General features: G+C 42.2%; 1 protein-coding gene across 2 annotated transcripts in view; it reads right to left on the bottom strand.

Annotated features, from left to right (window-relative positions):
• SH3D21 (SH3 domain containing 21) overlaps positions 1 to 13,731 on the bottom strand; it is a 121,498-nt gene that overhangs the window by 75,360 nt on the left and 32,407 nt on the right. For both annotated transcript variants that reach the window (XM_056560615.1, XM_056560616.1), the window contains exons 6-8: positions 13,126 to 13,208; positions 12,773 to 12,812; positions 2,757 to 2,875 (exon numbers count right to left, since the gene is read on the bottom strand). In XM_056560615.1, the coding sequence (XP_056416590.1) occupies positions 2,757 to 2,875; positions 12,773 to 12,812; positions 13,126 to 13,208 (242 nt within the window). The remainder of the gene's footprint in view (positions 1 to 2,756; positions 2,876 to 12,772; positions 12,813 to 13,125; positions 13,209 to 13,731) is intronic.

Raw genomic sequence — 13,731 nt, forward strand, 5'->3', positions numbered from 1 at the left:
TGGTGTTGATTACAAGTTACACTTCATTGGTTGCCCAAGCGGTAATGTATGTCACAATGGATTACATTGGAGAACATGACTGGGCCCATATTGATGACATCAGAGGGATTGGTTATTTATACCCCCTCCGCCATTTTGGCAGCTGCCATTGCCACCATTGCCTCTTGAGAAAGCCGCGGAGGCGGCGAAACATGTAGAGGCGGCAATTGTGTTCATGTTTTAAGCGACACCAGTGTGATCCCCTCAATAGGCAGCCACTGCAGGGCTACCTTACATCTGAGAGGACATTGATCCTATAGACGCTTCTACTGACTCATTTGGATCACATGGTTGTCAGTTTTAATGGTTTTTTGTTGGGGAAACATATTTTAATAAATACCAATAAAAGTTAATTTTTAGGGGGCAAGCAATAGGGGTTTACACCCCGGGCTTCGGCCTTGGGGTTTAGTTAATGTATCTGATTTTGGCCCCTTACTATCCTAGGGCGTTTTTTTCATATATGAACTGGAGGAGGGGCACAGTGGAGCACAGTTTAGGTTTCGCGAAATGGGCGTTTTTTCTTGTCATCTGACACGAGAGGAGGAGCAGTTGCAGCCAGAGGAGCTAGAGGGTTATGAGGAAGGCGAGACAGAGGACCCAGACACTCCGTGGCAGTATGCAGTGGAGATGGAGGCAGGGAGTCCCTTCGAGTCACTTGCACAAATGGCACGATGCATGCTCAGTTTCTTGCGTAGTGACCACCGAATTGTCACCATTCGGCAGCGGGATAACTTCTGGCTCTTCACCTTATTGGACCCTCGCTTCCAGCACAAAATTTGGGCCTTTTTTACACCCACTGAGAGGGAGGACAAACTAACCTACTACAGACACATCCTACGTAGTCAGTTGGTCGATGCCTATTGGCGCCGTCGTCCATCCTCTCGCAGGTCTGACTCGAGGGGCCCACTGCACTCACCTTCCACTGCCATGGCTGCTGGGGAGGGGTGGGGTGGCAGGAGCAGTACCAGCTCCATCAGCAGCAGCCTGAGTCTACAGTCGCTTATTAGTACCTTTCTTCACCCGCATAGTGAAGCAACTCTTCAGCAGCAGGTACACCCAGAGCAGGATCTGAACCAGCAGGTGGTGGAATACCTTGACATGCCCATGCCAACACACCTTGAAGATCTGCTGGACTTCTGGGCAGCCAAACTTGATTTGTGGCCACAACTAGCAGAGTTTGCCCTGGAAAAGCTGTCCTGCCCGGCCAGAATTGTACTATCAGAGCGGGTGTTTAATGCGGTGGGGGCCATATTCACCCCAAAGAGTACTTGTCTGTCCACGAAAAATGTGGAGGGACTGACCTTTGTGAAGATGAATCAGGCATGGATCAGCCAGAATTTCCACCCACCAATGCCTGATGCATCAGAGTAGATTGACCATGGTGCCACACCAACACTTTACAAATATGGACAGTTCAAAACAGATTTAAGGCGCTGCTCCCCAGTTACAAACATTCCTCCGCATCAGACCTTTTTTCACCCACCTTTGTCACCGGGTACTGGAATTGCCACCCACCGCACCACTCTGTCACCGGTACACTTTCAAGCAAAGTGTTCTACACCCCTATTGAGGCTATATGGTCTCCTCATGCTTCTACCACCTCCACACTGTGTCATTCAGCCAACATATGCTCTCCTCATGCTGCCTCAACTTCCACGCTGTGTCGTTCAGCCACTATATGGTCTCCCCATACTGATGCCACCTCCAGGCTCTGTCATTGTGCCATTCTGCGACAGTGATTATTATGATAGCGACGCCTCTGATCTGCATGTCATACTGAATAACAGTATTATTTTACAAACCCAGCACACACCCTATGCAAGTTACAGCAAGGCAAAGTGTTCTACACCCCTATTGAGGCTCTCTGTAGACCAGAAATATTAGTTTTTAATAGCAATTCAGCGTCAATAAATTCGTACCGAACCAAATTTTTTCAGAAAATTCGGCAAATCGGCCGAATCTAATTTTTCAAAAATTCGCTCATCTCTAGTTCTGATTATATATACTCAGACAACTCCTTTAAGTTGTATTTACACAGTAAAGATTTAATGCTGTTTTTTTGAATGTTTATCTACTGTTAAAATTCAAACTTACAGTAACTCCATGCACGATGCAGATGTGTATTAAGTGGCCTAAAAACAGAAATGTTGAGTCTATCCTGAATATTTTGGTTCTCATTTTTTATTTTTAGGGTACAGTAAAGGATGCTAAGGATACAAGCAGTCAGTCTGCTGAAAGGTTTCATTAAAGGGGTACTCCAACTCTAGACATCTTATCCCCAATCCAAAGGATCTGCGTGATGTCATGACCACGACCGCCCGCACCAAGTGTTCTGAACATAATGTTCAGAACGCTGGGTGCTGCATGAAGATAGCGGGTGGTCATAGAGGATGGACCTCCACTATCAGACATCTTATCCTTTGGATAGTGGATAAAATGTCTCAGAGCAGAATACACCTTTAAAGGGGTACTCCACTGGCAAGTGTTCCGGCTGCGTTTGGAACATTTAGTACCGAATGCTGTGCGCGCGCTGCGGGGGTCAGCCACGTCCCTTCAATGTAAGTCTATGGGAGGGGTGTGGCGAGGGGGCACGGTCGACCCACATAGTGCATGCACAGCATTTGGAACTAACTGTTCCAAACGCAGCTGGAAAACTGGCCAGGGTGCTTTCTATTGATCAGTGTCCAAATTTGAAAAGTATGTAAAGGTCACCATACCTTACTGGTAACTGCCACAACATCTCCCTTCTTTAGGGCTAGCTCATCTGGCAAAACAGGAATATAGTCAAACATAACCCTGGCAAATTCACTGATGGGAACTGGCCCGGAAGACAAGTCTGTGGAAAGAGCAGAGCAAATCACAATCATGATTCTATAAAGTACAACACAGTTATTAATTTAATATAAGTTATATTTATTTAAAATAAGTTTCAATACTCGGATGTGCAGAAGAGAAATAACATTTCTTTTTTTGTTAATTGTTTAAATATTGCATTGTATTCACACAGTGAAATGGTCTTACATGAGAGAGAAATGTGATAGATTTTTGGCATCTAGTGAAAGTGTTGATGTATAGCCCCCTCCCCAAGAGACAAGAGTGGCATATGTGATGCATAAGGAGCCTTATATATGTGTGTATAGTATTGTGTTATTATACTGCCTTATCTAGGCCAGCAACATGACATATGCCTACTTACGGGCCATTCACATTTGCAGCCAGGCTCTCAAAAAGGGAGCCCTGTTGGTCAGTTTGTTGGAAGGATGGGAGTTGAGAAGAAAAAAAATAGTGCATGTCCTATCCTATCAGCAGTGAAGTAAAAAATGGAACAATGGAAAAATCTTCTGTCGTAGGCAGAAAAAAATGCAAATGGACCCTGAACGGGTTGGATCACAATGACCTAGCCTAAGCTGACCATACACAAATGTGGCCAATCAATTGTCGGTAGGATCTTTAGCATCAATGATCAAAATAACATAACTTTACATCAAATGGATCTATTAAGAAACATGTCCAGGTAAAAGCCTACATCAGTGGAAATAATAATAAAAGTTTGGGTGGAATGCAGAAACCTAATGGATCATGGAATGCGTAAACCTAAAATAGGCCAGTACTAAAGAAATGAATACTAAACACTGCTTTCCAATCTGTTGACATGAATGAGTTGTTGTTTTTTTTTTTAACTGAAACCAAAAGTAAATTAAAAAAAAAATAGAAATTTTTGGAAAGGTTACCTTGAACTAAATTTAGGTTAGAAGTGATACTTCTCTCTCACCTTCCACCCAATTACAGGCTATATAAGGAGTTGTTTGTTTATTGTTGTACATTTCAAAGCTTGCGACATAACCAGGAAGAAGAAACAGATTAAAAACATCAATTAATTGATACCTCTAATGACAGTCCCAGCGCAAAGATTTCTGTTTCACTTTCCCAGCAACTTCTGATCTTGTAAATCGTTCTGACACTAGCACGTTCTGGAGACAGATTTGTTAGAAGTCCCATACAAGTTGTTGGGGCTCCCAGCAAATCCATCTCCAGAGGATGCTAGTCTTGTAAGTTACAAGACCAGATGTTGCTGAAAAATGTAAACAAAAACCCTTCCACTTGGACAGTTATTAGAGGTACCCTTTAACCCCTTAAGGACTCAGGGTTTTTCTGTTTTTGCACTTTCGTTTTTTCCTCCTTACCTTTTAAAAATCATAACCCTTTCAATTTTCCACCTAAAAATCCATATTATGGCTTATTTTTTGCGTCGCCAATTCTACTTTGCAGTGACATTAGTCATTTTACCCAAAAATGCACGGCGGAACGGAAAAAAAAATCATTGTGCGACAAAATCGAAAAAAAAAACGCCATTTTGTAACTTTTGGGGGCTTCCGTTTCTACGCAGTGCATATTTCGGAAAAAATTACACCTTATCATTATTCTGTAGGTCCAAACGGTTAAAATGATACCCTACTTATATAGGTTTGATTTTGTCGCACTTCTGGAAAAAAATCATAACTACATGCAGGAAATGTTATACGTTTAAAAATGTCATCTTCTGACCCCTATAACTTTTTTATTTTTCCATTTACGGGGCGGTATGAGAGCTCATTTTTTGCGCCGTGATCTGAAGATTTTATTGGTATGATTTTTGTTTTGATCGGACTTTTTGATCACTTTTTATTCATTTTTTAATGGTATAAAAAGTGACCAAAATACGCTTTTTTGGACTTTTGAATTTTTTTGCGCGTACGCCATTGACCGTACGGCTTAATTAATGATATATTTTTATAGTTCGGACATTTACGCACGCGGCGATACCACATATGTTTTTATTTTAAACTTTTATTAGGGAAGGGGTTAAATGACCTTTATTAACACTTTTTTTTACATTTTTTTGCAGTGTTATAGGTCCCATAGGGACCTATAACACTGCACACACTGATCTCCTATGCTGATCACTGGCGTGTATTAACACGCCTGTGATCAGCATTATCGGCGCTTGACTGCTCCTGCCTGGATCTCAGGCACGGAGCAGTCATTCGCCGATCGGACACCGAGGAGGCAGGTAAGGGCCCTCCCGGTGTCCGATCAGCTGTTCGGCGCGATCCCGCTTCATATCGCGGGAGCCGGCACAGGACGTAAATATACGTCCTGCGTCGTTAAGGGGTTAAAGAGGTACTTCGGTGGAAAACTTTTTTTTTTAAATCAACTGGTGCCAGAAAGTTAAACAGATTAGTAAATTACTTCTATTAAAAAATCTTAGTACTTCCAGTACTTAACAGCTGCTGTATACTACACAGGAAGTTGAGTTATTCTTTTCTGTCTGACCACAGTTCTCTCTGCTGACACCTCTGTCCATTAGAGGTTTCTATATGGGTTTGCTCCTACTCTAGACAGTTCCTGACACAGACAAAGGTCTCAGCAGAGAGCACTGTGGTCAGACTGGAAAGAACAACTTAACTTCCTCTGTAGCATACAGCAGCTGATGAGTAATGGAAGGATTAAGATTTTTTAATAGAAGTAGTTTACAAATCTGTTTAAACCCCTTTAAGTATGTGTGAGATGCATAGAATAGATGCACAATTAATTGTGAATATTCCACTATGGCTGAAATCATTCTTTAACAATGTATACACTCTTTTCACAACACCTTTTTTGTGGTATATGCTGTATAGCTATGAAGAGTTCAAGAACATCCATCATACAGGATGTGTTATACAGGATCGTGCTCTATGGAATAGTACAGAGGTCTGCACTATTCTATCCACTTAAAACCCTGCTGGAAACCACCCAAATGGAGGCCAAAGTTATACTTTTCTGAAATCCATTGGGGGATTGGAGTCTATAGGTATGTTCACTGTATATGTTGAGAGATTTACTTTAATAACTAAAACATGCTAATATTTTATTTAAGTCTAAAGGTGTTATCCAGGATTTTAAAAAGAATAGTTGCTTTCTACCAAAAACAGTGCCACACCTGTCCTTGGCTGTCTGTGGCATTACAATGTGGCTTCATTTAAAGGGGTTGTGCGCTTCCCTGCAGTTCAGAGCTCCGCTCACAGCGTCTGGAAGTTAATTTCTCCGAACGCTGTGTGCGGGCTTCCGTGTTCGCAGCCGCCGGGCATGACATCACGCCCGGCCCCTTCGTGACGTCTCGCCCGCCCCCTCGTGACGTCACACCCGCCCCCTCTAGTGGCCAAGCCCCCTTCCCATAGACTTTCGTTGAGGGGGCGGGCGAGACGTCCCGAGGGGGCGGTCGAGACGTCACGAAGGGGCCGGGCGTGACGTCACGCCCGGCGGCTGCGAACACGGAAGGCCGCACACAGCGTTTGGAGTAATAAACTTTCGGACGTTGTGAGCGGAGCTCCGAAATTCAGGGCAGCGCACAACCCCTTTAATGGAACTAATCTGCAATACCACAAGTTGAATTGTTCTTTTCTGTCTGGCAACAGTGCTCTCTGCTGACATCTCTGCTTGTCTCGGGAACTGCACAGAGTAGAAGAGGTTTGCTATGGGGATTTGCTTTTTCTCTGGACAGTTCCCGAGACACGTGTCATCAGAGAGCACTTAGACAGAAAAGAACAACTCAACATAAGCAGCTCTTACTTTCAGTACTGAAAGGATTAAGATTTTTTAATAGAAGTAATTTACAAATCTGTTTAACTTTCTGGCACCAGTTAATACATATATAATAAAGTTTTTTCCTGGATAACCCCTTTAACCCTTAAAATCAACCAAACTAGTCTTGATGAAACCACAATTTGCCCATGAGGCAAGCAGGAGGCAGTCTGTGCAGCAGTGTACGGTATACTACTTTATGCCCACTTATTCTTTTACTGTACTGTACTGTAATGTATAAGCTGCAATGTTTTTCAAAAAGCAGGAGGTAAATGTCAGAATAATCTAATAATACTTGTAGACATTCATATTTGTCCTTACAGTATACCTTGGTATCTATGGAAAGAATAAAAATAGCTAAATAGATCTATTCTATTCTATGCAACTGCAAACTTTCTGACAAGACTTTTCAAATGAATAGTTTATTATACAGTTTTCTTAGTAAAAGAAAAGTGTGTATTTTATAGCTGTGTGTCGTGTTGAGCAAACACAGTTTAAAATGTCTTAAGTTCCTTTTGAAACTGAAAAAAAACACCCACACATTGTGTAGAAGAAGAGAAGGTATACAACAGTCGTTTATTTGGTGGCCAAGTAAGGGAGGTGTTGCCCCGTGCTCCTGCTGTCCTGTCAGGCAGCCTCTTTCAGTGTCCCCAAGGCCCTCTGCACTTGTTTCCCCATTGTAAATGTGTTTTACCATGTAAAGTGTTATCAAATGTAATGTTGCTTTAAGAGTTATACCATGTGATATATCATGTCATTGTTACCCAGGAGGTACCAGTGACCAGGTGATCCCAAGAGTGACCTATGGGATCACTGCTAATCTCCCCCATATAAGCCCTGGGTGGAGCTAGTTTCTGCTAACCTGAGGTCCAGTGCAGTCGTGCCTAGTGTGTGTGTGTCCAGAGTGTTGGAGGCATCAAAATCAAGTCCTGCAGCCACCAACAATTCAAGTAAGTTACAGTCACAGCTTTATGAGTCAAGTCAGTCCCTGTCATCTGCCAAGTCAGCGTGATCTGCATTCAATTGTCCAGTCCTACTACAAGTCCCAGCAAGCCTTTAAGGTCTCTGAGTCACTGGTCACCTCCTTGGGCCCTGGCTGAACTGTATAGACTTTACCAACTGTCTACCCTCAGTAAAGCTTCCGTTATCCGTAACTTGGTGTCGGAGACTTTATTGCCCCTGTGTCTAGCCCAGGATCCAGCAGTATACCTTTGGGTGGTTATAGGCTAAACAACGCCCTGGGGTCATGAATACAAGGGGTTAATGCCATCTGCCCCTAGGGTAACAACTACGGATGAGCAAATCGAATCTGACGAATCCGAATTCATTACGAATTTCAGGAAAAATTCACGCAAATCACTTCATTAAACTCCATTTAGTGTGGTCCAGGCTCCAGGGCATCTAAAATGGCGGATCCATATGTGAGGACATGGGGCAATGAATCCTGGGAAGGGGGGAACAAGGGTAGACGGGATGATCCTGAATCACATGCGGCATGCAGCCTATCAGCAGCCAGTCACCCCGTGATGTCACAGCCCTAGAAAATTGGCAGCCATATTGCCTTTCAGCCTTTCACTGCAGAGAGATAGATAGGGACAGACAGCGCTGTGTGTTGGCCAGAAAAGCTTTTTTCCAGCAGCGATTCACCACCTAGTCACACCAGCGTTCTGTTGCACAGAGGGACAGAGAGCAGTGTGTTGCACAGCGTGTTGCACAGAACAGCAGCGATTCACCTCAAGCCCAAATCCTGCCTAGAAGCACTAATAGGGAAAGGAGTGAGATTGAGAGAGAAAGTGCAATTTTGGGTGTAGTACACAGCAACTGTGTGCTGCAGCACTGGTGTGTACTGCTGGTGTTGTACGCAAATACTTTTTTAAGCATACTGGAGCGCATTGCACTTATTGTACCCTCATAAGTGCATACCACATATGTACATCTAAGTGGTGTACTATTTTGTTCCTGTTAAACCCTCCGTCACCTATCTACACCCCTGTCTCCCATGTACACTGTGTGGGGTAATGCAGGAGGCATTGTGTGTGCTTGTCGGGGGATGCTGGAAACATTGGGGGAGATTTATCAAAACCTGTGCAAAGGTAAAGTTGCCTATAGCAATCAATCAGATTTCTTATTTAATTTGGCAAAGGCATTGTTAAAAATGAAAGAAGCTATCTAAATTGGTTGCTACGGGCAACTGGGCAACTTTTCCTCTGCACAGGTTTTGATAAATCTCCCCCATTGTGCGTTGTGGGAAGGCTGGTGGCATTGTGTTTGAAGGAGGCTGGAGTCATATATAGGGAAAAGGGGAGGATAATGCTGGAAAGTGCAGAGCCTAAAACTAATATGTTTGTGTTGCAGATTCCATGATGTCCTGTGCCAGATGGAGCAAAAAGTGCTAGCTACAGCTGTCTGTAATGTGCATGTAACAATGTTTAGCACTTATCTGATCGCCTTGTAGTTTGCAGACTTTGTTTAAAGACTTTTTATAATTTATGAAAAGTGACTTGTAAATTTTGAAACAGAATTTAGGTAAGAAGTCCAGAATGGAAGGTAACACTTGTCACCACATTCTCATGGCAATTCCAAAAGAATCGGCATGTCATACTGAATAACAGTATTATTTCACTAACCCAGCACACACCCTATGCGTGTTACAGCAAGACAAACTGTTCTACACCCCTATCTGTAGCCCGGAAATAGCTGTTTTTAATAGCGATTGGCCGCAAATAAATTTGGATCAGAACTGTAGTCAAATGACACGAGTGTTGCCCTTATCTTTCAGTAACTTTAGCGACCACTTCTGTACAGGTTCGATCTTGCTGTAAACCATTATGTTAAAATGACAGCAGTTCTTGCCAAAACTAGGCCCTTCTACAAGCCAAGCTTTTCATTTCTATTAGAGATGAGTGAACTTACAGTAAATTCGATTCGTCACGAACTTCTCGGCTCGGCAGTTGATGACTTATCCTGCATAAATGAGTTCAGCTTTCCGGTGCTCCGGTGGGCTGGAAAAGGTGGATACAGTCCTAGGAAAGATTCTCCTACGACTGTATCCACCTTTTCCAGCCCACGGGAGCACCTGAAAGCTGAACTAATTTACACAGGATAAGTCATCAACTTCCGAGCCGAGAAGTTCGTGACGAATCGAATTTACTGTAAGTTCGCTCATCTCTAATTTCTATATATAAACCACTCAGACTGATCCCTCCAAGGAACAGCCCAGGATAAAGGCAGCGCACAAGACTTCAAAGGTAAAATGGTTTATTTACCCGGCATGCAACGCGTTTCGCTGGATAACCAGCTTCATCAGGCCATTTGATGCCTGATGAAGCTGGTTATCCAGCAAAACGCGTTGCATGCCGGGTAAATAAACCATTTTACCTTTGAAGTCTTGTGCGCTGCCTTTATCCTGGGCTGTTCCTTGGAGGGATCCGTCTGAGTGCATCACCTGTGTTTCCAGGAGTGGCTGCCGTTCTTCGCCTGTTGAAAGGTTATTTCACGCTTTTACCATAGTTGTACTTGGTCGCAGTACAACTACACTTGGTGAGCAATTCTACTTGTTTGTTCATCTCTTTCATATTACGTTATCACACTAGGAGCGCTCTCCTTGTTTGTATATTGCTATATATAAACCAGGCAGAAGTGAACACGGAAAAGAGAGCTTGTCTTACTATATGGTGCTATAGCAGTGGTCTTCAACCTGCGGGCCTCCAGATGTTGCAAAACTACAACTCCCAGCAGGCCCGGACAGCCGTTGGCTGTCCGGGCCTGCTGGGAGTTGCAGTTTTGCAACATCTGGAGGTCCGCAGGTTGAAGACCACTGTGCTATAGGAAGGTTATGATGTTAAATGAGGTTTCTTGGGCACACCTGAGAAAATTATATTTGGGGCCCATCCTCCTGCTATACAAAAGAGGTGTAGTTGCATTGTAAACTTTGTTATCACTGTACATAGAGTACATATGACAAATAGACTATTTGTGAATCCTCCTTCAGGGTACATTCACACATACAGGATCTGCTGCAGATTACATCATGTACGTGTGAATGTACCCTTCTAAACTTTTTCTGCATGTTCTTTCCCTTGTTAAAAAAAATGAAAGAAAAATGTATTAATTTTAAGTGTTTTTATTTTATTTTATTTTTTTACATAATGCTTTTTGAAGTTTTCCAAATATGTGTAAGTTTTTGTATTTTATTATGTTTTATATATCATTTCATTATGTAAGAGAAATATATATATATATATATATATATATGTATATTTTTGGGGGGGAGGGGGTTATGTTATCTAATTAAACTTTATTCTAATTTTCATTATTCCTACTAGGAAACTTTTACCAATGATATTCTAATTCGATACAATAAACTGCACTACTATTGTAGTAAACTAAAAGTCCACCTATACAACAGGATATCTTGCCTAGCTGTATACAGGCACATACATAGCAGACTTTTAAAACTAGAGATGAGTGAACTTACAGTGAATTTGATTCGTCACGAACTTCTCGGCTCGGCAGTTGATGACTTATCCTGCGTAAATTAGTTCAGCCTTCAGGTGCTCCCGTGGGCTGGAAAAGGTGGATACAGTCCTAGGAGACTCTTTCCTAGGAATGTATCCACCTTTTCCAGCCCACCGGAGCACTTGAAGGCTGAACTAATTTACGCAGGATAAGACATCAACTGCCGAGCCGAGAAGTTTGTGACAAATCAAATTTACTGTAAGTTCGCTCATCTCTAATTAAAACCTATAGGCATCTGGTGATTTTTGTATTCAGGCTGCTGAAGAGATGATAGAGCCCCACTGGTTACTTACATGCCATGATGAAGATTTTACCAAGACATGTAAGAGGTTCATCTATCAGAAATGGAGGTTTCCCCGGTCCTGATAGAGCAGGAGCCCGGCTATTGTGTGGCAGTCAAGATCCCATGCTGCCTGGCATGAGAGACCTAAGCTTGTTTATTTTGAGCCATAAAAAGACATATGGGTCAGAATAAGGCTCCTAAGTGACCAACATAAAAAGGTGTATTAGTGATCATAAAATCTTGCCACACAAAAAAATGCCACAAAAATACAACAAAATGCAGGAGTATAAGCAAAAAATAACCCACAAAAAGGGTGTGTGAAGAAGGCCGAAGAGCAGCAAATTGTAGCAAGAGGTGTACTGGGCTATTATACCAAACTAAAGAAAATAATACTGAGCCACAGCCTAAGGGTGCATGCACACCACGTTTCTGCAATACAGTTCCCGTATCAGGTTTTTGATGAAAAACGGATTCCTTAAAACCTGACTAAACTGTATCAAAACGTGTGTACAAATTTCAACCGTGTACGGTTTGAAAAATGATGTCCGGTTGCATCCGTTTTTTTAAGAAAAAAACATACATTTTTAACTTTTCACTCCCTTTTGAATAAAGTTTCACTTGTTTGATTGAAATTCCAAGAAAAAAACATGTGCAAAGTCAAAAACCGTATGGTGAAAAACGGATGGAACCATAGGCACATACGGTTCTGTACGGTTCCCATTGACTCCCATGTAAAAAAAAATAAAATACGTATACGGTTTAATACAAATTTTCACCCGGACCAAAAAACGTGGTAGACTATGGTTTTGGGTACGGGTAAAAAAAACAGACAAAACCGTATAAGATGAGAAATGGACTAAACCGGAAGATGCGTTTGACATACGGTTTACAATGTTAATGCAAAGTCAATGCTTACGGTTTTCTGTACGGTTCCGTACGGTTTTGAACTTGAAACCTTATACGGGAACTGTATAACAAAAACGTGGTGTGCATGCACCCTAAGACCAGTTGCAGATGAGTGTAATTCAGGCTCAGAAATGCAGAGTTTTCACTCATTTCAAAGAGGCCTATGACACCTGAAAACAACAACGGTAGTTATGTTTATGTTTTGAAAACCCAATAAAAAGATTGTAAAACTAATATTCAGTAAGTTTAGAATGAGCTGTGTTTATAAAAAAAATTATTATCTAGCTATATTGTGTATCATTAGAGCATCTTTCATATAAAATGTAAACAACCTTTTTATAGATAGAAATGCTGTTTTCTGTTTTCTCTGGTTACCATGAATTTTTACTATTAAGAATTGCTTCAAAAAAATAAATGTTTTACCTTTTATATTGTTCACAGCAGCCTTATCATTCTGTTTCACCTATAAAAGAAATATATATATATAATGGAAAAAGATGACAGACAAAATGATCAGCTAGCTAGAAATATACCATTTTTGTGGTGCACATATACACACAAAAGTACTACAATAGTACTTTTAATGTTTACTTCTATTTATTCTAGAATTTACCTAAATATATGTGAATCAACAACAATGATTTATCTAGAATAAAAAGGAATGACCTGCATAACTGTTATAAGACAGGGCAATATTTCCGGACCACCATCTTGTTTTATCATCTGCTCATGCTGCAGTACGTACAGTACAACTGTCACAATTTCAAGCATCTTACCGTGGTGTCTGCAGTAGGGGTAAAATGTATGTCCATCATTTTTGGTCTTTGCTTATTGTTCTTCTTTAAATTGACTATCTTATCTGTGCAAGAAAAACAAGCACAAAAAGCAATGGAATTAAAATCCACAACAATGTTTAAGAACATAAATATTGAGGTTAGGAAAAATGTTTTCAAATAGTTTTCAGTACATTCTAAATTAAAGGGGTAGTCCAGTGGTGAAAAACTTATCCCCTATCCTAAGGGTAAGGGATAAGTTTGAGATCGCAGGGGGTCCGACCGCTGGGGCCCCCTGCGATCTCTCTGTACGGGGGCCAGGCTCTCCGGTCAGATAGCGGGTGTCGACCCCCGCACGAAGCGGCGGCTGACACGCCCCCTCAATACATCTCTATGGCAGAGCCGGAGATTACCGAAGGCAGCACTCCGGCTCTGCCATAGAGTTGTATTGAGGGGGCGTGTCGGCCGCCGCTTCGTGTGGCGGTCGACACGCCCCCTTCGCGCAGGCTGCCGGGGCCCCGTACAGGAGATCGCGGTGGGCCTCAGCGGTCGGACCCCCCGCGATCTGCAACTTATCCCCTATCCTTAGGATAGGGGATAAGTTGTTCA

Source organism: Hyla sarda, chromosome 2 (assembly GCF_029499605.1).
Source record: "Hyla sarda isolate aHylSar1 chromosome 2, aHylSar1.hap1, whole genome shotgun sequence".
Taxonomy (NCBI): Eukaryota; Metazoa; Chordata; class Amphibia; order Anura; family Hylidae; genus Hyla; species Hyla sarda.